Source organism: Bos indicus, chromosome 9 (assembly GCF_029378745.1).
Source record: "Bos indicus isolate NIAB-ARS_2022 breed Sahiwal x Tharparkar chromosome 9, NIAB-ARS_B.indTharparkar_mat_pri_1.0, whole genome shotgun sequence".
NCBI lineage: Eukaryota > Metazoa > Chordata > Mammalia > Artiodactyla > Bovidae > Bos > Bos indicus.
The window spans coordinates 40,056,671-40,082,368 of record NC_091768.1 but is presented as its reverse complement, the minus strand read 5'-3'; the positions used below and the strand labels follow the sequence as shown (position 1 = coordinate 40,082,368).

Below are 25,698 nucleotides of genomic sequence, written 5' to 3'. Positions count from 1 at the left end.
GAAATACATAGAAAAGAATCCACCCTTGATTTAACTTGGGAATTTCATTACTGCAAGGGTGATCAAGAGCTCGGCGTGCATGCTCTGTCTCCATCTTTGTCTCTTCCAGCACAGGTTTTTTTTTTTTCCCACACAAAATCACATACAAAAGTTCAATGAACAAAACAAGAAGAATGGAGCTGTGCTGGGGGCTCTTTCCCATGCTGTTTGCCAACCCCATACTCCCCTCAAGATGTCTAAAATAGAACTTATTGTTACTAAACGTGAGAAATATACCCCCAAAATTAAAAATAGAATTACATATATTTTTTGATCTTCGTGTATACACTTTTCATACACCTTTTTGACAATAACTATTGCATAAACACCATACGCATTACATCTTATGACAACTATTTAGGCCCTATATTTAAATTAGATATAGTCAAACTTAGAGATTCTCCAATGTTAAAAAATAAATAAAACAAACTATTCTCACTAAAAAAAAATTTCATATATTTCTCCTAAGCTTCCTTATCTTAATGAATAGCATCTCCTTTATCATTCACTCAGCCAAAAACCCTCATGAGTATTCACAACACACATGAACGGATTAAAGACCAAGCCAAGAATCCAGATTAGATTTATTAATTCAGTAATTCCAAAATCATTGTGTCATGAGACATACTCCCACTCCTTCTCAGTACTTTTTAACAACTTGCAGAAAACTCTTCGGTTATATTTCATCCAGAGTGATTGTTCCATCTTAATTAGCAAATTAGCTCTTTGGCTGCACATGAAATTCAATCTTCAAAAATGCTTAGGCAAAGTCAACCACCCAGTAAGCCACCTCTCAATTATTTGTGGTAATGGAAAGTACACCCCTTAGGTGGCTGACCCCAGACAGCAATTGAGTTGATGCCACACCTGTAAACAACACATCATCACTATCTTCTACCATCTGCCAGCTGAGGGGAAGTAGAGGTTGCCATTAACACTAGCAGGATTCATCCTTTGTCTTCCACTAAGTGGAATGAGCCTGAATTGTATATCGCCGTGTAATTTTTAAGGATTATAGTGTTCACTTGACTACAACCTATGAGCATCACGGCAGCTCTGCAACTGACAGTGAGTTAAGTGTTTTCCATACATTATCTCCTCCTGTGGATTTATAAGCCAAAAAAATATATCAAAATTCTTGCATCCGTGTGAATTAGCTTAGATCCTTGGACCTGAGATTTAAAAGAAATATTTATAGCAAGTATTTTTTTTAAAAACAAAAATAGAGCTTAACGCCCTATGTCATAGCTAGTACTAACTAGTACTAAGTTAGATCAGTAGTAGGTTTAAGTCTACTGATACCTATTGCATCAATTCTAATTTTGAAAACAAAATCGTGTCCAATTAAACTTTCATTCAACAGAAAAGTTACTTGAATCTCTTCTGGTACTTAAGTTACATTTTGATTAATAGATTCTGGGGCCATTTGCTATCATTTCGGGTCACCTACAGCTTTGACTTGGGAGCAGGAGTCCTAAGGACTTGGACACACTCGTTCACCAGCCTGGTGGCCTCCAGAGCAGTGCCCCAGTGCATGGCGATGCCCCCACTTCCATGGCCATAGTGATGGACCACAGGCAGCCTCCGGCTGTCCTGAGCTAGTAGCTCTTTCTCCAGCCGTACGCTTGGCCTAGTGGGCCTCAAACCCACTTTCTCTCTTAGGTCATAGGCTCCACGGAGAGAGGGCTCGAGGGCACAGCATCGGGAAAGAATCTCTTTGCTAATTTCTGCATCTGGGGACAAATTCCAGTCTCCTTTTTGCCTAGTGCCACCCAGGGTTACATTGGATACGCCAGGGTAAATATATGTCAGCCCACTGCTATCTCGGATAAAGTGCTTGACCCAGGGAGCCTGCACTTTGAGTACTTGGCCCCTCACTGGGAAAATCTTTGAGTCTCCTGCAAGCTGCCTGCTTCCAAGGCCTGAACAGTTGACCACGATGTCGAAGGACGGGTGAAGCTCCCACAGGTCTTCTATTCGTCGGGTGAGTATCAGGCCCCCATTTCCTTTTACCCTAAGGAGAACAAGAGACCATGAGGCGAGCCTTACCAGCGTCCTGCTCAACCCCTTACAGAAGTGACAGACAGGAATTCAGAAACAAAACTGAGGTGACCGTCCAATGAGCAAATACCTCCAGCGCTTCCAGGGCCCGAGCAGGTGGTACTCTATCTGAGTGTCTCACATCCTTGCAAACCAGAGGTTCCTAAAGTTGAACCTAAATAAAAACCTATTTCAGAAACGCAAAGCAAACTAGATGCTTGATCCTTTTTATATTTAATGGAGTTTCTATATCATTCTCATGCTCCTGTGTGCTCAATCATGTTCTACTCCGAGACCCCATGGACTGTAGCCCGCCAGGCTCCTCTATCCAAGGAATTTTCCAGGGAGGAATACATGAGCGGGTTGCCGTTTCCTACTCTAGGGGATCTTCCTGACCCAGGGATCCCACTTGTGTTTCTTGCTTTGGCAGGCAGGTTCTTACCACTGCACCACCTGGGAAGCCCTATATTATTCTAGATGCTAAATAAATATCAGGTTAACCTGATGTATTTTTTAAAATACCCAAGCGCTTTTGCTTTATGCCACTTATTTAGCTCTTAGATTTACCGCCTCCAACATTTTTGTCTCATATTGTTAACTCTTGCATGTTCCTTTGTGATACCCTTATCTCCCTAACAAGATGGTTAGGCTCACATGCACTGTCCCCCACTTACATCTCCCACAGGGATGCCAGCAAGAGAGGAACCCAAAATATTTACAGTTGATGGACTAAGTAACAGTCGTGGTTGGTAATGATTTTTCAGACCAAGTCGTCAATAATGAAAAGAAATAGTTCATCTAGGTTCTATGATCTTTTTTAATAGTAGTAAAATACATGTAACACAAAATTCACCATTTTGACCATTTTGAAGTGTACAGTTTAAGGGTGTTAAGTTTAATACAGTCACATTGTTGTGCAACCACCACCATCATCCAACTCCAGAAATTTTTTCATCTTGTGAAACTGAAACTATGTACCTATGAAACAATAACAATCTTATTCATAGGTCACTTGTAGAATATAGAAGACTTAATAGGAGAGGAAGACTGTCAGCAGCTCTGTACAGCAGATGCAGACTGACTGCCTGTGTTCAAGGTACTGCTTAGAGGCAAAGTGCCCTTCCTCAAGTTTGACAAAGGAGCTGGGAGACAGAAGTGTAAGTGCTTGGCAGAATGAAGGAAGTTCCACATGAGAGGTGATGTAAAATCAGAAACCAGGGGATTTAGGTCCCAGTTGCCTCACATTAGCTTAGCTTTGAGGTCTTGCCCAACTCATCTCACTTCTCTGACCCTCAGTTTCCTTATCTGGGTTATAGGGGTGACACCTCCCTTGCCTGCTTCAGAGATGGTTGTGAAGTTCAGATGAAATAATGGGCATGACAGTGCTTCACAGGGGCTTTCCCTGGTGGCTCAGCTGGTAAAGAATCAGCTTTGCCTGCCGATGCAGGAAACACAGGAGACTCAGGTTCAACCCCTGGGTTGGGAAGATCCCCTAGAGAAGGAAAAGGCAACCAGCACTGGTATTCTTGCCTGGAGAATCCCATGGACAGAAGAGCCAGGTGGGCTACAGTGCATGGGGTCACAAAGAGTCAGACACAACTGAGCGACTGAGCACGCACATGCTTCACAAGATATAGGAGACCCATACCAATAAACCAAAAATTTCTCAAGAGGAGAGACAGTGTCTTACGCTTCTCACTACACCTATGACCCAGCTCAGCACCCAATACTTAGTGAACTTGACATGAATGTTGGGTAATACTGAAGACAGTATGAAATCCTAGTTTGGGTATATGATGACTAATTCTATGCTTTGGCTTGCCTGCACCATGGAGGTACCCAGATACTTAGCCAAACATTCTTTTGGGTGTTTCTATGACTATATTTTGGATACAATTAATATTTACATGTTAGACTGAGTAGAGTAGATTGCCCTCCTTCACGTGGGTTTCAACCAACCAGTTGAAGGCTTGAACAGAACAAAAAGGCTGACCTTCCTTCTGCTGAACTGCGTTCAGACTGGTATGTCAGCTTTTTCCTGTCTTCAGATTCAGGCTAAAACACTGGCTTTTCCTGGGTCCGGTGTTTGCCAGCCTTCAGATGGAACCATACATCGTTGGCTCTCCTAGGTCTCCAGCTTGCCAACTCACCCTGTAGATCTCAGGACTTTCAGCCTCCATAACTGTGTGAACCAATTCCTTATAGTAAATCTCTTTAAATATATATATGTATATATATAGTCTATTGGTTCTGCTTCTTTGAAGAATCCTAACAGATTGAGAGTGGTACCACATTGGCATCCTTGCTTCAAGCCTGAAACAGGATATTTTACTAACAGCAATCAGAAAATTAACTATTTTCAGTCCATTTGTGTGAAGACGAGGAGAAAAAAACTAATGGAAAATCTCAGTTGGCAAATAATGCTATGCATATAGATTCATGGGGAAAATCCACTGTTTATTCTTAGAAATGCAATGTAGCTATTAATATATTTATAATATACATTATATATTATATTTATAATATATAATATAACATTATATATTTATAATACATAATGTACACTATATATTATATTTATAACATATAATATAACATTATATATTATGTTTATAACACATAATATACATTATATATTATATTTATAATATATAACATTATATATTATATAAATTATACATTATATATATGATATGATACATAACATATATATTCTGGTGTCAGGAATATAAATATATTATTTATAATATAATATATTTAATATATTATAAATATATTTAATATATTTAAAATAACTTCTCACAGTTAGAATTTTTTAAATGCATTTTAGGTTTACAAAGCAATTAAATATATAGCATATAACTCTCTCTCCATATATACTCTAATTTTAACCTGAAAGTTTTAACCTTATCCGATGAACAATCCCTACTGCTCACTCATTGTGTTGCAATGCATATTCTAATAAAATAAACTGTGATAAGTGGGAAATAAATTCTATCTCCCACTTCTCAGAAGATCCATCTCTACCTTGTCCATGCCGTAAACTTGTCTGTTTTAATTGACCTAAGCCCTGTTCAGGCACAGAGCAGCTTCTGGTCCCTTTATGGAGGAGACCTGAGGTTTCTGTGGGCAGAGTGGTCCAGAGGGGAGCAGCTGGGCACCCTTAGTCAGTCCAGCAGGTGGGGTTTTCCTCCTGCCACTGTCTTAGGGCAGCGACTGGAGGCCCAGTGGAAGCCCCCAAGGCCATTGCCCCACATCTCTTCCCTACTAACCTTGTTGCCATCGTCAGAAAAAATAAACATCATTTTCCACTTTTCTGGCTGGTGCCCTTCCACCTCATCTTTGCATAACCAGGGAGAAAGCCTGGAGGGGGCGGGGGGCGGTGTGAAACCTGCTCACACTAGACCTGTATCTGAGGCCAATGTTTGCCCATGGCTTGTCTGGTTAGGGGCCAGCAGCCAATGCTGGGCGAAGGAGGAATTCTCTGCTAAGCTGCTACTGCTGCTAAGTCACTTCAGTCGTGTCCGACTCTGTGGGACCCCATAGACAGCAGCCCACCAGGCTCCCCCATCCCTGGGATTCTCCAGGCAAGAACACTGGAGTGGGTTGCCATTTCCTTCTCCAATGCATGAAAGCGAAAAGTGAAAGTGAAGTCGCTCAGTCGTGTCGGACTCTTCGCGACCCCATGGACCGCAGCCTAGGGCCCTGGAAAAGGAAGACTGCTCTAGCGGGCACAGGGTATGTTGGATGTGGGGAAGCAGGAGTCCACTGTGAGCAGGAAGGGACCTTTGCAAGTTGGACATTTGTAAGGCAGAGACTCCTGCCTGATGTACAATCCACATTTCTGTCCATCTGCCGAGGGAGTGGTGTAGGCTCTGCTGTCAGTCAGGCCAAGCAGGAGAACAGAAGCTGTAGGAGATGTGAGACTGGAAAGTAACTGAGAAGACTCCATAGAGGACAGAGAAGGTGTAGTTAGCGCTGTGCTCAGTGCTGGGCCCCGGAATTAAGGCACGGCCCCCTGGAAAGGAGGCAATGCACCAGAATCACAGGGCCCCCAGCACTGAAATGGGGCACCCACTTTCTGAATGCCGCCCAAGACAGGACCATCCTGCTCCAGCTGGGATGATTTATTTAGGTAGGATGCCTGGAGAAGAGACAGGTTCAGTTGACGTACTGCCTCTATGATTCATTTCCTGGAAGGGCAAGTACAAAGCAGCAGAATATGACTCCACTGGCCAACGATATAAAACATGATCTGCATGACTGATTAACCTTCAGGGGGTTTTGTTCGTTTGTTTGTTCTGGGTATTACTGGGTATACTTTTTTTTTTGAGGAGATGATTTCTTCTGTTCTTTGAAAAACACTACGGATCTAATTTGCGGTTAAGAACAGTTTTTTTCTTTCCTAGAAATTAATATTGTTTCAGAAGGATAGAGCTTAGATTGAAGGCATTGTTGTGTGGCTTGCTGAGTGAAATGCCCATTTTTTGAGTCAGAATGCTTTAGGCTGAACACTCGCATTGTGTGGCAGGGGTGTAGGAGGCAATAGAACAGACCCTGGGCGTGAGGAACAAGCAGGGATTGTGTGGCTCCCCAGCTGGGTCATCCCCGTGGTGGAGAGTGGGTGGCAGCCTACAGAGTGAGCCCCAGGACCCCACGCCCTCACCATAACACGGCTTGGGCTCCTTCTTGGCCTGAGGTCCTTGATTCTAGAGGTTTGCCTTGGGCTTAGAGGAGTCCCAGCCCTACAAAGTCTTCCTCAGGTATGACCCTCCTCCTCCTCTACACTGGCCTTCTGGTCAGATGCCAGGGCCTGAGGGAAGGGGGGACAGCTAATCTTACAGAGAGGAGGCCCCTACATGCCCCCTCACTGGGGTGGGGGGCGCAGTATGCGGAAGCCTGAGGTATTACAGGCCTAGAGGGGTCAAAGCGGTGGGGGGGGGCGGTGGACGGCTAGGACAAGGGTCTCCTCGTGGCTTTCCTGCAGCAGACGTGTGTACTGTCTGCCCGAGGCACTCATGTTCCCACCCACTGTTACTGGTCGAGGTGTGTATCAAACAAATAGACCTTAAAAGGCCTCCCCAAGACTCTCTGGGGCAAGAGCAGCCCCTTGGGCCTCTTCAGCTTGACTCTGTCACCTAAAACCAGACAGGAAGAAGCGTGCTCCAAGGCACGAACCCCAGCTGGCTGGTCACCAGGCCCGATGGTGTTGCAGTCAGGAGGTGGCTCCCACTGGCACAAAGTACCACTTTTATTTTAAGTAAAGCAAAATGCTGACAGCAGGCTTCCAACTAATGAGAGGATATCAGGATTTTCCCCAGGCCTTCAGATCCCACAGTTAGTACTGAAAATAAAGCTATAATGGAAATAAGGGGTAAGTTTCCTAGAAGGTGATACTTTAGAAGTAGGCAGAACAAATTGTTCAGGTAATATACATTCTCATGTGAAACTAGTTGAGTGTGGCCCAAAATAAATATGCATATATTGACAGTAAAGCTCTGTAACTTCTGGCTTGCCTAATAATTTCCCCTTAATTTTATTAAGATAAGATAAATGATACCTTAACTAGGTATCAATAGCATTGGCACTTCCAAAGTTCTTTTTCTAGGTATTCTCATAAAGACAGAAGTGCAACACTATCTAACCTTGCCACTCAGAAAAGATGGTGATGCCCTGAAAACTGGAATGTTGGCTGATGGGTAACTCCATCACATGATGGCTCAAATATTCATTTATTAGCTGATATACAGTGGCTTAAATTTCACATATAAACAGGGGTTTATGGGCCAGCAAACAAGGCACAAAAGTGTAGGTTTTATGAAACTGGAACTTAAAAAAAAAAAAAAGCCCCATATAAATTGCTAAGAGGTAAAAGTGAGATGAGCACTTACAAAGCTACAAAAATATATCATGATGTTCCCAACGTGTGCCTAACAGACTTAGGTTCCCTCCTCTGTGCTCCCAATCCACCCTCATAAATTTGTATTTAACACTCAGCATACATGTTACTGTAATTGTTAATTAACATGTATATCAATACACGTACACACACATACACCATCACCCTCAGTAGAATTGACTAGCTTCTAGTACAGTGCTAGGAATACACAGAAGCTCAACAAAGAATTGTGGAATTAATTATTCCATTTAATTATCTTATATCCTACATCTGGGACTAAGTCATTGTTGCCACTGCTTACCTCAAGTCACTTTTCCAACTTTTATATAATAATTTGCATTATCCCTATGCATCTACCAAATATACAGATTCAGGCACTGAAAGGGCCAGTTTCACAACCCTCAACATGCTTGCAATTTCCAGATGCAACAAGAGAGATTTATTAATGTGTCTTAAATAATGATACCCTTGATGTGTTTCCTAACCAACTGGAACAGGAAGTCCTGAAAACCAAGCCAAAATACAAGTTCTTGGAATTTGGGCTGAACTTGGTAAGGAAGACATTACCTAATTTAGATAAGCCCTCAGTTTTAAAGTCCTTGTTAATAACAAAATAAAATAATGGAGTTATTTTCTTTTTCATTAATGAGAAAAAAATTCAAAAATAATGTATAATAAGCCTAAGATTCTCTAAAGAATAGCTGGAAGCATATTCTCCAAATATCTCACTTTATAGATGAGGAAACAGGTTCTGTTTCAGTGAGGGGGTCTTAGTGGTGGGGAGAGAGGGACCAACCCCTGCATCAGGATGCACAGGGAAGCAGAAAATGGACGTGTTACCAACTTGGGTGTGACTCACTCCTTGTGACACAGTGTCTCACAGACTGTTTACTAAGCCCCAGCCGTTGATACACAACAAGGCACAGTGCACAGAAGCTCTGAGGCACAACAGAGAATTTAGTCTCTATGTTATGAGAAGGTATGAATGTATTTGTGGGTAGGACAGACAAAAGAAGCAGTAAAGTCTACTTCAACCAACCTTTTCTGCAACCACGGGAGGTAGGCAGGGCCTTCACACTTGAGTGTCGTAAAAGCATGACCAAACACATGTTGGGGGAATTTCTTCAGCTCATCCTTGGTCATCTTTCGAAATCCTAGCACCACGTCAGCCCAGTATGGCACTTCTTCAGTAGGAATACTCTGAAATATCTGCCAACTCAAACACATTAAGTGGAAAAATTTCCTGAAGTTTTATGAGATTTCTAGTAAAACCCATGTAACATTCTCTAAAGCATTTTAAAAACACACTTCTTATGCCCGTACAGAGAAAAAAAATCTATTTTTCTGTTCACTTAGATTCATATTATTCAGTAGCTAAATTTAAAATGTTTGGGGTAGGGGGAGGGCAGGCATTGGAATAAGACATTTAAAAAGCTGTGTGTCTTTTAAAGATTGAATTTAACTCTCTTTTTCTAAAAAGCTCTTGCCCAGCTTTTCTTATTTGGCAACCCACTCCAGTATTCTTGCCTGGAGAATCCCAGGGACAGAGGAGCCTGTTGGGCTGCCGTCTATGGGGTCGCACAGAGTCGGACACGACTGACGCGACTTAGCAGCAGCAGCAGCATCTGGGGGAAAGATTTTTCTGTTTTGCATAATGCTTTACATAAACTGTAAACAAATCATCAAAAGTTTAAATGTTGGCCTCAATTTCAAACAAAATATATAAGTTAGAATAAGCAATGAGCGGAGTACAGGAGACAGGGGTGTGAATTATGAGTGAAACTGTAGATGATCACATAAAGTCATTGATAAGAAAGGCCAGGATTTGTTAGGTGAAGCCCTGTATCCTTTTTTTTTTAATTGGAGGCTAATTACTTTATAATATTGTGGAGTTTTTTGCCATACATTGACATGAATCATCCACAGGTATACATGTGTCCCCCATCCCATCCCTCTGGGTTGTCCCAGTGTATTGGCTTTGAGTGCCCTGTTTTGTGCATTGAACTTGGACTGGAAATCTATTTCACATATGGTAATATACATGTTTCAATGCTATTCCTGCAAATCATCCCACCCTTGCCTTCTCCCACAGAGGCCAAAAGCCTGTTCTTTATATCTGTGTTTCTTTTACTGTCTCGTGCATAGGGTCATCCTTACCATCTTTCTAAATTCCATATATATGCATTAATATACTGTATTGGTGTTTTTCTTTCTGACTTACTTCACTCTGTAAAGTAGACTCCAGTTTCATCCACCTCATTAGAACTGATTCAAATGCATTCTTTTTAATAGCTGAGTAATAGTCCATTGTGTATATGTACCACAACTTTATTATCCATTCATCTGCCGATGGACATCTAGGTTGCTTCCATGTCCTAGCTATTGTAAACAGTGCTGCAATGAACACTGGGGTACATGTGCCTCTTTTAGTTCTGGTTTTCTCTGTGTGAATGCCCAGCAGTGGGATTGCTGGGTCATACCCTGTATCCTTAAGTCATGGTTGGAGCTGATGAAGTGGAATGATATCAGCTGTTAATAAGAAGCCTATAATCATACTATCAATAGCTGCTAGGCATATCTTTGGATTTATAAGTATTGGGTTCATTACATCAATAGGAATAAATGTTGTAAAGCATGGCTGCTCTAAAATAGCAAGGAAAATCATTTGAGTGCTATACATGGTTTCTAATGGTGTGGTCATTAAGGTACTGGAATTTATATCTCTAAGTGATTCATTCAACACAGGTCCTGTGGAAGATGTAAAGATTGTTTGCTGCAGGTCTCAATACCAGGCTTTCTTTCTGTCTCATTCTGAACACTCTCCTGTACTAGATCACCCACTTCCCTTTTTTCATCTACAGGCCAAACATTCAGAAGGCTACATCTCCAGCCCTCTTCTCTCTCCTGAACTCAAACCAGATCCAGATCCATGTTGCCTACGCCCTGGCGGATAAGTCTACCTCTATGTCTCAGACATTTACCCCGTGCTCACAGCAGGTACTCAGTAATATTTTCTGTTAAACTCTAAAGTGTGTTAAGATCATTCTAAATTCCAAAATAATTTCAGATTTCCTCTCTTACCCAGACACCAAAATAACACCAGCATCTTCAGCTTCTGCAGAATTGACTATTGCAAACAGGTGATCAAAGGTCTCTTTGAACCACTGCTTCTGCTTCTGAATGGGTGTGTCTGTGATGGTGGAGAAAAGCAAAGCAGAACAAAAAGGGAACTGATGACAATGACTGTGCTTCAGAGAAGCTTCTTTCTACAAACTGGCAAAAACCAAAAAGGCAGGGAGAAACATTTAGATAAAGTACCACATTGTGGTGAACGATGACCGAAGTTTTGAATGTTGACATGCTCTATCAGATTCAGTTCATATAATGACTAATCAACAGAGGGGAAATCAACCAATGAGGGAAAAGTCTAATACACAGGCCACCTGCAAAGGGGTCTTTGGCACTCAGCGTATTCCAGAGGCCCTAGAAATGTCCATAACCAACCTGAGCCACGTTAGCTGATCTGGCTGAGGCAAGCAGCTGGCTACACCATTGAGATGATGAGAGAAATAACATAGGGCCTCTTTCCTGGAAGCTGAAAGCACAGCAGGAGACAAGGGGAGATCTTTGGAGCCCAGGTCAACCAGGTCGAAGAACAGACAGCATATGAGTGGGAAACCCAGGTTGCTCACCCTCCTGATACAAGGAGAGGAGGCCTGCATTGTGAAACTAAGCTCCCTACAGCCCCATCCAAGGCTGCCATTACCTCCATCCCCCTCCATGGAATCACAGACCAGCTTGGAGCAGCATTCCTGGGGTCACCAGGGGTATGCAGGGACCACGCCAGGAACCTCCTCTCTGTCAGAGTCCTGTGGACCAGTGTCCCCTACCCCCCAGGCATCCTTGTCCAGGATTGGACCTGGACACAGCTTCTGGAAGGGTTCCAGGCCTGCCAGGGAGGAAATCAGGATCAGGGTTCAAGCCTCAAAATAATAGTGCCCAGTGTAGGCACAGAGAGCAAGCCTGACCCAGAAGCGTAGATAAATCTATGGATGGAGTATTTGGCCATCTGACCCTGAGGGAGGGTCATGAAAGAGAATCCAGGGGCAGGACAGGGACTGAGGAACAGTAATCCTGAGGGGCTGAAATGTAGGGGAGCCACAGAGCAGACAAGGGCAGCAGAGCAGAGGATCCTGGGTCAGCTTTGCTTGGAGAGAAGTCCCTAGAGCTCACTGAAAGTAGAGATGAAAAGCCCCTGGAGGCATCCTGTTTCCAAGTGAATGGGGGCATTTCCTTAGTAGGCTTTAAAGCAATTCACTTGTTCAGGAGCCAGGAAACGTTTCTTTACTAGTGGATCTCTGCTATTGTCTTTAAATAAGTGCCCATGTGAATGCATTCTCAAAACTGCAGACTGGATCAACTGGTTCAGAAATAAGGAGGAAATTAAAAAATAAGCCACAAAGAACTGAATTAGACCTCATATGGATTACACCCCAACAATCGTGAGTCTCAGTGAACTCCAGGAGTTGGTGATGGACAGGGAGGCCTGGCGTGCTGCGATTCATGGGGTCGCAAAGAGTCGGACACGACTGAGTGACTGATCTGATCTGAGGATATATTGAAATGTACCCTCCCTTCCCACTCCAAACTTGAAGACACAAAATAGTGACTGCTACTCACACACTGCAAAAGTCATCTCAAAAGAACAGACAATCCCAGTTCAATGATGAGTAAAACAAATCTGGTGACCTAATTCATGTTCAAGTGCTGGTAAAAGAAAACTGTAGCCAGACTATCAGTATTGACAGTAGAAAATGTCGACATACAGAATGGCTGCCATCAAAAAGTCTACAGGCAATAAATGCTGGAGAGGGTGTGGAGAAAAGGGAACCCTCTTACACTGTTGGTGGGAATGCAAACTAGTACAGCCACTATGGAGAACAGCATGGAGATTCCTTAAAACACTGGAAATAGAACTGCCATATGACCCAGGAATCCCACTGCTGGGCATACACACTGAGGAAACCAGAATTGAAAGAGACACGTGTACCCCAATGTTCATCACAGCACTGTTTACAATAGCTAGGACATGGAAGCAACCTAGATGTCCATTGGCAGACGAATGGATAAGAAAGTTGTGGTACATATACACAATGGAATATTACTCAGCTATTAAAAAGAATACATTTGAGTCAGTTCTAATGAGGTGAATGAAATTGAAGCCTATTATACAGAGTGAAGTAAGTCAGAAAGAAAATCACCAATATAGTATATTAACGCATATGTATGGAATTTAGAAAGATGGTAATGATGATCCTATATGCAAGACAGCAAAAGAGACACAGATGTAAAGAATAGACTTTTGGACTCTGTGGGAGAAGGCGAGGGTGGGATGATTTGAGAGAACAGCACTGAAACATATATCACCATATGTAAAATAGATGACCAGTGCAAGCTCGATGCCTGAAGCAGGGCACTCAAAGCCGGTGCTCTGGGACAACCCAGAGGGATGGGGTGGGGAGAGGGGAGGGAAAAGGGTGGAGGGAAGAGGGAGGTGGGTTCAGAATGGGGGGACACATGCCCCCATGACTGATTCATGTCAATGTATGGCAAAAACTACCACAATATTGTAAAGTAACTAGCCTCCAATTAAATAAATTAATTTTAAAAAAGGAAATGTCAACATAACTCTGTGTCCCAGCACTGTTCTAAATGCTTTACAAGTATTAACCCATTTAATCTTTATAAAAACCCTATGGAACAGGATGGTCCCCATATAGTATTGACATCACTGGGGCTGGTCCAAAAGAAGCTCAGGGAGAAAACCAAAGTCTATCAGCAGCACTAGAGAGAAAGACCCTGATCCAGGGGCCCTGACCACCCCGTCAAAGGGTAAGCTGGGCCTCCATGGACTGAATGATCTCCCAGGTAAGCCTCCTTCTTTGAAGATGATTCCATGATTATTGGGCAGCCTTCTCACCACTCACCTGGTCCTGACACAGCAAGGAAATGCCTGGAAAATGGACACCAGGACTCTGGTCACAAGAAAGGTGTCCAGAGTGAACTAGCATTCTGTACACACACCAGGCTCCTGTGCTTGTTTCCTGCGAGGCAGCTCCTAGGAGGTATATCAGCACCTGCTGCTGACAAAGCCAAGTTCCTAGATGGCAGTGCTGAGGTCACAGCCCTTCCTACCCTGGCAGAAGATGGGTTTATTCTCTGTTAGGTGAAACAGGGGGGGCTTGGGGGTAGGAACCCTAAGCACAAAAGTCAGGATACCATAGTAAAAACAAGAGTGTTAAGGGAACACATGCAAACTGGATGCTAAGACCCCAGACCGCTTCTCCTCCTCCTTCTAGAATGCTGCCAGCCAGGCCTTCACCCACCCCAGCCAGGAGACAGAAAGCCTCTTCTCTGGGGAACATGACCTACACAAGAAGAAAGACTAAATACAGTGACATCAGAGGTTCCTCAACCAAACAGCTCCCCCATCCCAGTGCAATGAGCCTCAAGATAACAAGCGCCATACAAGGCTCAGAAACTCCTGTCAGGACCCTGCTCCTAAATGTCAACAGACAGGTAAAGATGACCACGAAGCCAAGGAAAACCTGTAACATGAAAAATGAGCACATCAAATAAAAAACACAACTTGGAGACAACAGAAACTGTGCAGGGAGAAGAAACTTTTTTAAAACCATGACTAGTGTCTTCAGAAAGATAAGATGGCAACCATACAACATAAATAGTATGTTAGAACACAGGGAAATTTAGAGACTAAAAAAGAGCTTTGGAATATTAAAACGCTATATGAAAAATAATAAATCCAACAGCAAGGGAAAAGAAAAAACTGAGAAAATTCTCCTAGAAAGTAAATAAAAAGAGGAATAGAAATAGGAAGAGAAAAAAGCTAAGAGTATGGAGGATCCAACCAGGAGGCCCAGCATAACAGCAATTCCAGAAAGAGAGGCAGAGACAGCAGGAGGGAGGAGTCAGCAGTTGGGTAACTCAGAGACTGTACCTTGGACTGGAGACATAAGTTTCTGGATTAAATGGACATGGCAATTCATAGTCCAGATTGCTGGGGCAGTTGGGGGTGGGGGGTGATAATAACTTATAACTGTTTGACTACTTAGACTGTGTGCTCGTATAACCTTGATGCAAAAACAAAAACAAAAATTAAAGGGGAGAAAAGAGAGTGGAAATGAAGAAATGGAGACAGTGGGTATAAACTTCATTAGTTGCAAAGTGGTTTTGTTTCCTATTAAATTCTGTTTCCTCCTCCTCCCATTTCTTATGAAGAATACAAAATGGAAAAGATGCATGGACATGTTTTTAAAAATTAATGCATTTTTAGTCCTGAATACATATTGACCAATTTTTTTTATACTGGCTTAGAAGTGACGATGTTAGTCCCATTACAAGTATTTTCTGACTTGATGGTTATTACTGTTATCAGTGGAAAGATTTAGAGTTACCAACTGTGGCAGCCATTAGTGCTGTTCACCAAGTGCTTCTGTCTGTCTGCCTTCTAGGAGCCTTATAGAATTGTACTTCCTGGCTTCCTTCTGAAGAGTGGGAGCATGTGACTAGCACTGGCCAATGAGCTGTCATCATAAGTGATGAATGTTGCTTCCTGATCAGAGCCTTTAATTGCTAAGGCAGGAGCCCCAAAGCTCTCACCCACCCAGCTACAGGCTTGATCACCTTCAAGACTGTGGCTGCTTCATCAGCTTAGGCCCCTGGGTACTGAACAGAACCCTTGCTGATATTCAATCCACATATAGTATGAGAGAAAAATAAACCTTTGCTTTTTAAGCTGCTAAGATTTGGAGGTTCTTTCTATCCTGCAACATAACTGAATCTTTCCTAACAGATGAACCAACAAGATGTCAAAGGCACACGTTACACTTACACAAATGTCCAGCTGTCTTTGTAAACGGCAGTCAACCAACATCAACACCATTCTATCTCACATCTATCATATCTGACAGAGGAGCAAAAATCCCTCTCTCACCTGGATAAGTAGGAGGAATAAGCATTCCAGCTGCCACATCACTCGTGGTCTCAGGAGTGAATTTGTCTGAAATGACTGTAATGGAGCATCCTGGGACCATTTTGGAAATGCACACAGCGGTAGAAAGCCCCATCACGCCAGCCCCCACAACTGCAATCCGTACTGTATCCATGGGCCTGTGAGGAGGCAAAGTATGAGCTGCAAAACCTTGTTTTAAGAATTAGTCCATCCTTGGGAATTCCCTGATTGTCCAGTGGTTAGAACTTCATATTTTCCTTGCTGAGGACGTGGGTTCAATTCATGGTTGTGGAACTAAGATGCTGCGAGCCATGCAGCGTGGCCAAAAAAGAAAAAAAAAAAAAAGAATTATTCCATCCAGAACAAAGTTTGGCCCTGAGAGTTCTTTCCCTAGGTCCACAGCCTCTTCAAATCTGACCTTTCCTACCAGCATTTCTCATGGGATAAAGAAAGCTCCTGTGGGCTCTCTTCCCATTAAAAGTGAGGGCAAGCAGGTCTCCATGGAGTTTAGACATTAGCCCCAAACCAGCCTGGAGTTGTCTTGAGAACACAGGACAGGCAAGTACGTCTGCATTTGGGAGGAGATTTCTGCTGATTCCTAAAGCACCTTCCCTGTGGGCACGGCCAAGGGAAGGTTGGTGAAGTCAGCGAGGTGGACAAGAGCAGCAGGACTGCTGCGTCTGCTCCCAGAGACCTCCTGAGGAGCAGCCACTGAGAGGGCATGGCTCACAGGCAATTTAGAACTCAGCTCTTACTGTTTACAAACTGCTTTTTAATTGTAACGATGTGACACCAGGTCTGAACCACCGAACCCAACATCTCCTCTCCTGCTCTTCACTCTTAACTGGAAACCAACCCCCCTCACCCACACCCCAACCCTCCACTCTCCCCAACATTCCAGTCCTCAAATCTCACCCTCTAACAGCAGGCTTTCCAGATAAGGAGCCTGGATTCCTTCACAGATTTGAGTTCTGATTCTATAACCTGGGGCACAACCATGGGCTCCTTGCCTCAACTCCTTCATCTCTAAGCCAGGCCTCGTGAGTTTTTTATTAGTTCTTGCAGGTGGTAAATAAGTGATGCACTGAGGTTGTCTCATAAAGGAGACTTCTTCTGAGAGTCCCTATGGAAATACAGGAGACAGACATCCAGGGCCTGGGCTGGGCATCCTGATACTCTCTTCCCAGGGTAGAAACCAGAGGACTGATGAGGGCTCAAAGCCCTCCCAACCCCTCACCTCTTAGCAGCAGGAGTCCACTGAGCCCTGTCCACTGTCAGCACCCAAGTCCTCCTATGCTTCCCTGCTTATCTTTCCACTTCTGGTTCTTGCTAACTTCCCCTAATAGGTCTCAGGTGGAACTCCAGAGAGAAAAAAAATGCAATTAGTCCAGTTGGTCGTCATCATCCCTATTAAACAAAGCTCTAGCCCCAGCCCAGTTTATCGGGCTGAGAGAGGCTCTAAATCTTCCTTGGCATGATTTCCCGTCGTTATCCAATCAGCAATAGCCAGGGCATCAGGTCACATGGTACAAATCATGGCCACCTGCACATAAAATTCACCTTTTCTCAGGAGGGGGCTGGGTGGCTCCTTCACTGTGAGCAGCGCAAAGGCAGTCAGTGCTCTCTTCTCTCTCTGAAGGTCTCTGGCACTGAGAGATATCAGAGTCTTCCAATGTGGTTTAGTGCATGTTATTTTGGTTTCTCAGGCACTATGCGGTTTCCTCAGCCATATGTTTATCTGATTGCTCCCCAGTGGGCTGGCTAGCTGAGAAAGAACAGGATTGCCAGGGCAGAGGGAAGAGACGGGTCCCGGGCAAGCAGCAGACCCACATGTGAGGGGCAAGCTTTTGGAGCGTAGCCCCGTGCATGTCCCCCAGAGGCAGAAGGCAGACACCTGTCCCCTTACCAGCTTTCTTATTTCACAATGGCCTCCCCTTCCCAGAAACTTTCTTAAAATAGCTCAAATAAATTGAGAGGGAAAGTAACCCGTGGCTGAGAATATCCAGCTACCAGGAAAGAAAAAATGACCCAGCAAGGTAGGTACTTTCTGGCCCAGTGACCTGTGAATCACTGTCACCTGACCCCACGGAGACACACCCCAAACTCATGGAGTAGGTCCAGAACCACCCCTGAGCCGAAAGCAGGGAGGATTCAAGTACCTGTCTCTGAAAAAGCAGCCTTGGAACCCACAGAAGGCTCTGGCACCAGCGCTTGTTTTCCCAGCTAGTGGCTGGTCTAGCGCCCTGAGGGCCAGGAAAAGCAAAACTGCTTCCCATTGGGGAGTTTGTTAAGGACATTCCCTCTATGCTTAACCTCCATTGGCCCATTCGCCTGTGTCTCTGTCACTTATTCTCCAGAGAAATGAGCAATTGACCTCCTCTCGCCCGTGGAACTGCAGCTCTGCCGGTCCCCTGGCTGGTCCACGCTTAGCAGCCCTTCTCTTTCTAGTTTACAAACCCTCTGCCTTGCCACACATCTGGTATTTCTCCAGCTGATTTGTAAGCGTGGCAAATAAGGGGTGAACCTGTCCAGATTCCAGCAAGTCCCGACTAGAAGCAGACACTGTTTTCCCCAGCAGTGTTGGCTGCCCTCTCCCGCTGGTGCCTGGCTCTGCTGGGTCAGCTGGTGCAGGGGGGAGTGAGGGGAGGGTGGAGCGTGAGGGCAGAATAATGTTTGTTGATCATCAAGTTGATGACCTGATTGCAGCTGGAAAAATGATTCAGAAGGTAATCTAGGATAAGAATCAAATGATTGTTTTTGCCCATGTATTCAAATATTTGCTGAGTGTCCATGTGCAGTAGACACTTTACAGTCAACAGGTTTGTTTACAGGGAAGCCGTTTGAAGTGTCGAAATAGTGATAATAATGTTGTAACTAATATGTATTTAGCATTAACCCTTTGCCAGACACATGCATGACACCATATAACACAATCAGCCTATGAGGTATTATTAATAGTACTCCCATTCTATAGATGAGCAAATAGAGGCTCCAAAAGACTAAGGACAGTCCCAAAGTCTCTTTAGTGGCAAAATTTCATATGAGTGTTAGATTCCAAGGCTCAAATTCTTAACAAAAGCACGTACTTTGGTATCAGGAGACCTGTCTGTTTTACCTTGAACAAGCCACCTTCTGAGTTTCATTTTCCCCATCTGAAAATAGAAATGAAATAAATTTTTTGAGCACCTGCTCAAAATTCCTTCTACAAATAACCAATGCTGGAGAGGGTGTGGGAAAAGGGAACCCTCCTACACTATTGACGGGAATGTAAATTGGTGCAGCCACCAGGGAGAACAGTATGGAAGTGTCTCTAAACACTAAGAGTAGAGTAGCCTTATGATCCAGCAATCCCACTCCTGGGCATATATCCAGACAAACTATAATTTAAAGAGATACATTTACCCCTGTATTCATAGCAGCACTATTTTCAATACCCAAGACATGGAAGCAACCCAAATATCCAGTGACAGAGGAGTGAATAAAGAAGATGCGGTACATATATACAATAGAATACCACTCAGCCAAAAGAATGAAATAACACCATTTGCGGCAACATGGATTGACCTAGAGATTATCATACTAAACAAAGTGAGTTAGAAAAAGACAAACATCATACAAAATAACTTGGTGTGGAATCTAAAGCATGATACAAATGAACTTATCTACAGAACAGAAATAGACTCACAGACATGCGGATGCCAAGGGGCTGAGGTCCAGGGGGTGATGTGATCTCCCTGAGACTGTAGGTGAGGTCAGCTTCACACTCCTGCCCAACAGTTTTTCAGCCCAAATTTACTCTGGGCTCTGGAGGTCACCGGAGCTTCATCTGTGCAGCGTGTTGGGGGCCTCCCTGCCCACCAGTTCCTCCTGCACTGCTTGAGACATGTTAGCCTTGCTGGTGTGTTAGTTTGCCAGGAAATCAAGGCCTTTAAGCCAAGAGAACTTCAATTCTTTGGAGGCTATTGAGGAAGTGAGGCTCATGGGACCAGGGATTCAGCCTTGTATGGCTGCAGATTAGGGCAGGAAAGCATGGAAGGGGTGAGTTTAGGGAGATTAAAGCCTCTGATACATTGGCTTAGCTCTGACTTGGACACAGAAGGAAAGCAGAGTCTATGATTGAACTCTTTCTTCCTTATAAATAAGATTTTTAAGGCTTAACTGTACATCCAAGAAAATCTCTGGCATTTGGTCCCTAATGGGGTAGGTGGGCCCAGGGAGAGGCAGGGAATGAATGAAGAGGATGGAGTTACTTTAGGGAACTAGAAATTGTCATCATATACTGGTGCAGTGTGGACTTCAGAGATAAAATGAGCAGTCGTTACTGACTTCTGGAAAATTCAGGTAAGACATGAACACCTACAACTCCCAGACACTCAGTTGGAGGAGTAACCATCGTTAGCCATAGTTACCATGGCTTCTAAGTCAGCATTCACAATCTTAAATAAGAAAAGTTCCTCTTAACCACCCACAAGAATCTAAGTAACCCTCTTTGCATATTGCCATTTTATAGAATGAACTCTTTGTATTGAGTATGTGGTAAGTTTATACTTGATAAGACCAATCAAAAGGGGACAAGTCAGTCCCTCAGAACCTACCATTCAATTAAATACATTCAGAGTATATTTTTAATATGAACTTACACCTAACAACATAGCTTTTAACAAAGATTGGAGGGGTGGGGGGAGGAGGACAGATTCAGCTTTTAGGGGGTCTGAAGTTCTACAGTTTTAAAAGCTCTCTTTTATGTCTATACACAAAATCATTAAAGAAAAAAATGTCTGTGACCACTTTGATGCCATCTGATAGAGATGACCTATTACAGAAGGAAAAGAGTGGAAAGAGATAGCAGTCTTCACTGATTGCAGTTACTATATATTACTTTTGCAAAATTTATAAAATTTACCAAGATTTACGACCAAATGATTGCTAAGGTCTTTCTCAAAAGCGTGTGCAAGTGAGGGAATTAAGTCTGAAATTTGTGCTTTACTGGCCTCACAGCAAATTTTCCCTGCAGGCATCCCAGCTTAGTGGGTAAAGAACCTGTCTGCAATGCAGGAGATGCAGGTTCAATCCCTCAGTCGGGAAAATCTCCTGGAGAAGGAAATGTCAACCCACTCCAGTATTCTTGCCTGGAAAATCCCATGGACAGAGGAACCTGGTGGGCTACAGTCCATAGGGTCACAAAGAGTTGGACACAACTGAAGTGACTGAGCACACAAGTCTTCACTGCAGCTTTTACGGGCCGAAACTACCACCAGAACCATCTAAACTGCGAGTCCTCAAGGAAGAAACGTATATTGTAGGACACAATTGATTCAGAACAGGGACAGCATGACAGGCTCCAAATGCTGACTGGCCAAGACCAAGGCTGGACAGGACGCCCGCCACACTCCTTGACAGCATGGTGGAATCATACAAAGCGCATGGAGAAACGGCACAGTACCGCATCTGGGCTGTGCAATGTGGCATTAAATGATGTAGATATATAGTATCTCTGGTGACCTTACTTATTACCAGTTCAGCATAACTGTGGTCCATGCATCGACTTGACCTCAACAGGCAATGACATGTAAGGGGCAGTGGAGATATGTGGATAAAGAAGTGACGTTTTAATATGATCCTGAATTTTCTAATGAAAATACCGAAGCAGAGAGAAATTGATTTGCCCAAGTGAGAAGGCTGATGGCCAGGTTTACTTTGTTTTGTGTTTTATCCACATGCCTCCATTGGTAATGAGGTCACCTGCCTGAAGTTTACCTACTAGTATGTGGGCTCTTCTCTGAGCTTTCCAAGTCTGTGGTAAAGTGCTCCTTGAAATGTTTACAACCGGAGATAGATGTGATGTGCTACATACACAGCCAGGTTCCAACGATTATAAACATCTACAGTAGGAAATGGCAACCTGCTCCAGTATTCTTGCCTGGAAAATCCCACGCACAGAGGAGCCTGGTGGGCTACAGTTCATGAGGTCACAAAGAGTCGGACACAACTGAGCACACATTATTACAGACATACATTATTCTTTTTCAAGTATAAAATCAGAAAGCTGTACATATTAAGAAATGCTAGAGGAACAAAGTGTGTTTGGCTTTCTCTATGACTAATATGTGTGAATTGTTATGCTGTGTGTTTTCTTTTCCTTTGGAGTTAGTAACACTTTTTATGAAGGTTGAGACAGTAACATACAAAAATCAAGCACTTTCCTTTATGTTATGCAATAAGCAGTAGAAAGTAATTAGAAAATAGGAAAACAGAAAACTCTAAGATATTTCAAGTAAGGAGAAATTGAATATAGGGCATTAGTTACAAAAGTATAGGAAGGATTGGTGGAATAAATGGAGGAGAAATTACCCAGAGATCAGTCACTGCCATCACTGGGCTGGGAGCCCCAAGCCTATATTCCCTGCATCCACTGCCAGTGCAAAATGTGATGGGTTTTTTTTGGACTGGACATTGGTGGCTCAAAGGTAAAGAATCTGCCTGCAATGCAGGAGGCGCAGGAGCTACAGGTTCGATCCCTAGGTCTGGAATATCCCATGGAGGAGGGCATGGCTACCCACTCCAGAATTCTTGCCTGGAGAATCTCATGGACAGAGGAGCCTGGTGGGGCTACGTTCCATAGGGACGCAGAGTCGGACATGACTGAAGTGACTTTGTGTGCATACACCAAACACACACATGAGTATTATGGACAAAATGTAGAATTCAACGAGGTAATGAGAGTAGGGATTAGTACCCTTATAAGGTGGGGCAACAAAACACCTGCTCTATCTCCCCCACCACCCTCCGCCACTCTTCTCTGCAAGAGCAAAAGAGGTCATAGGAGCACGCAGCCAGACGGTGGCTGCCTGCAAGCCAAGAGAAGAAGCCTCAGAACAAAATTTACCTTGGCAACACCTTAATCTTGGAGTTCCAACCTCTAAAACTGTGAGAAATAAATTTCCATTGTTTAAATCACCTTGTCTGTGGTACTTTACCTAGAAAACTAACCCAGAACAAAAAAAGAAAGTCAATAAAATATCAAATATTAACTAAAATGAAAACTAAATGACAGTAGAACAGGCTGAGTTTGAAGGAATAAAAGAAAGGGAGACAAAATAAGACGACAGAAAGGATTATAAAATGTCTTCCTCCTTTCTTCTCATATCCTCCTATCTGTTTTTTCTTTTCTTTTACAAAAGGAAAAAAAGTTTTTTATTCTTATTTTACAAGCAGAAAGGCCAAGTGAATAATTGAGTGATTATCCAGGGAACTGAATTAATATAAAAAGTCTAAATAACTCAAGTCAAATCCCTTTTTTTAAACTACAGTATCTCTCAGTTCAGTTCAGTTCCGTCGCTCAGTGGTGTCCAACTCTTTGTGACCCCATGAAGCGCAGCACGCCAGGCCTCCCTGTCCATCACCAATTCCCAGAGTCCACCCAAACCCATGTCCATTGAGTTGGTGATGCCATCCAACCATCTCATCCTCTGTCGTCCCCTTCTTCTCCTGCCCTCAATCTTTCCAAGCATCAGGGTTTTTTCCAATGAGTCAGCTCTTCTCATCAGGTGGCCAAAGTACTGGAGTTGCAACTTCAACATCAGTCCTTCCAATGAACACCCAGGACTGATCTCCTTTAGGATGGACTGGTTGGATCTCCTTGCAGTCCAAGGGACTCTCAAGAGTCTTCTCCAACACCACAGTTCAAAAGCATCATTTCTTTGGCACTCAGCTTTCTTTATAGTCCAGCTCTCATATCCATACGTGACCACTGGAAAAACCAGAGCTGCCGGGAGCCACCACGGGAGATCCCACCCATGACAAGGTCATGTGGAAGAGATCTGACGAGCAAGGCAGATCAGAACTCGAGGGACCCCCTGGATCTGCTCGAGCATCTACCCCCAAACCAGAATCTGTCTGTCTTACTATTTTGTGCCTTTCACCAACTCTTCTGACATTAACAGGGGGCTATCCCCGACCGCCTTTCTCTGGAAAAAGTCAACTTAGGGCTTTAGTTAATAGGTCTCCTGGGCATGATAGGAGTGTTTCAATTCAAACCCCTCTGATGGCTTTTAGCTTGCCTGACAGGTTTATCCAGATTCTTGCAGCTGCGCATGTGATTGTTCACAGCCTCCCAACCATGAGAGACACGGGAAGCCTAAAACATTCTAAAAATATAGAGCCTTTCGAAGAGTTAAAAACTATTAGAGTAGTGCTGGTGTAGGATTTCATTGTTGAGCCAATGCTTGCTGCCAAGTTCCCATATCTCTTATCCATTGTGCACCTGGGAGTGTATTGGTTAACATAGTTGGAATGTAAGAAAAACAAGTAGCAACCTTGGAATTAACCACATCAGACCTTTGAGCTAATTGGTTCTTTGTTGTAACTCACTGCACCTTTGCTCCCTGAGAATGTAACTCTGTTTAGCACTTTCTGAGGCTGACATAGATTAGAAATATAAAGAAAAAACACTTCAAGGGAAAATAAGTTTTCTTATTGAGCAGCTTTTATCAAAAAAGAGTCATAAAATGTCCACAGGCCTCCAAGGCCAGAAGATAATGTACACAACATTGTTTATGGGAAAGGTATGCAGAAAAAATCCTGGTTTCGATAAAGACAAAACAGATGTAATGTTTGGGCTGACTCTGTATGACTTTGCATCTTTCATTTGCCTCTATGTACAAGTCAAGGTATAAAAGTTCCTTTTGAAAATAAAGTTATGGGCCTCGTTCACCGAAGCTTGGTCTCCCCGTGTCATTCTTTCTCTCTCTCTCTCTTTCTCTCTTATTCCCGATGCCGTCATCCTGAGGGTAACCCTGGATCCTTCTGGGGCTGGACCCCGGCACATAGCCTTGACTAGACGGACCTTTGTTGGCAAAGTAATGTCTCTGCTTTTTAATATGCTATCTAGGTTGGTCATAACTTTCCTTCCAAGGAGTAAGCGTCCTTTAATTTCATGGCTGCAATCACATCTGCAGTGATTTTGGAGCCCCCAAAAATAGTCTGACACTGTTTCCACTGTTTCCCCATCTATTGCCATGAAGTGATGGGAACGGATGCCATGATCTTAGTTTTCTGAATGTTGAGATTTAAGCCAACTTTTTCACTCTCCTCTTTCACTTTCATCAAGAGGCTCTTTAGTTCCTCTTCACTTTCTGCCATAAGGGTGGTGTCATCTGCATATCTGAGATTATTGATATTTCTCCCGGCAATCTTGATTCCATCTTGTGCTTCCTCCAGCCCAGCGTTTCTCATGATGTATTCTGCATATAAGTTAAATAAGTAGGGTGACAATATACAGCCTTGACGTACTCCTTTACAATTGTCATAATCTTTCTTTCACTTGCCTCTACAGATAACACTAATGCTTCCTTAATTTTAATATACTGGACATAAGATGTATCCAACAGCTAAATTTCAAGAGCAAAGAAAACAAAAATTACGAATTTCTGATGAAACCCAAGTAAAGAAAATACCCCAAACCTATGTGCAACTTATATGGAATGCATACTCCTATAATAGATAATACCATATGCCATATTTCTGCAGTTGAAATGTTTAGGATCTTACACTGTTTTTGCAAAATATAAGTGAAGCTAAGGAAACAAAATTTATTAGTTTAAAAGAAAGTAAAACCTTTCTATAAATTATTTTTAAAAGGTAACAATACTTAAAAATTATTTTATATTGGGAACACATCCAGATGTCA

The 25,698-nt window shown here is 43.2% G+C and overlaps 1 protein-coding gene across 6 annotated transcripts; it reads right to left on the bottom strand.

The window, feature by feature from the left end:
- Positions 1–611: 611 nt before the first annotated feature.
- On the bottom strand, positions 612–18,281 carry DDO (D-aspartate oxidase). 6 transcript variants are annotated; one of them, XM_019967219.2, is made up of 5 exons: positions 18,170–18,281; positions 15,993–16,168; positions 11,060–11,168; positions 9,018–9,194; positions 612–2,053 (listed from the first exon to the last, which is right to left on the bottom strand). In XM_019967219.2, the coding sequence occupies exons 2-5, from the start codon at positions 16,162–16,164 to the stop codon at positions 1,486–1,488; spliced, it is 1,026 nt and encodes a 341-aa protein (XP_019822778.2). In that variant the 5' UTR covers positions 16,165–16,168; positions 18,170–18,281; the 3' UTR covers positions 612–1,485. The 6 variants fall into 6 exon arrangements, with proteins under 6 accessions (XP_019822778.2, XP_070652070.1, XP_070652071.1 ...); XM_070795969.1 differs by lacking the exon at positions 18,170–18,281 and adding an exon at positions 17,571–17,659; XM_070795970.1 differs by lacking the exon at positions 18,170–18,281 and adding an exon at positions 17,248–17,504.
- Between the last annotated feature and the right edge of the window lie 7,417 nt (positions 18,282–25,698).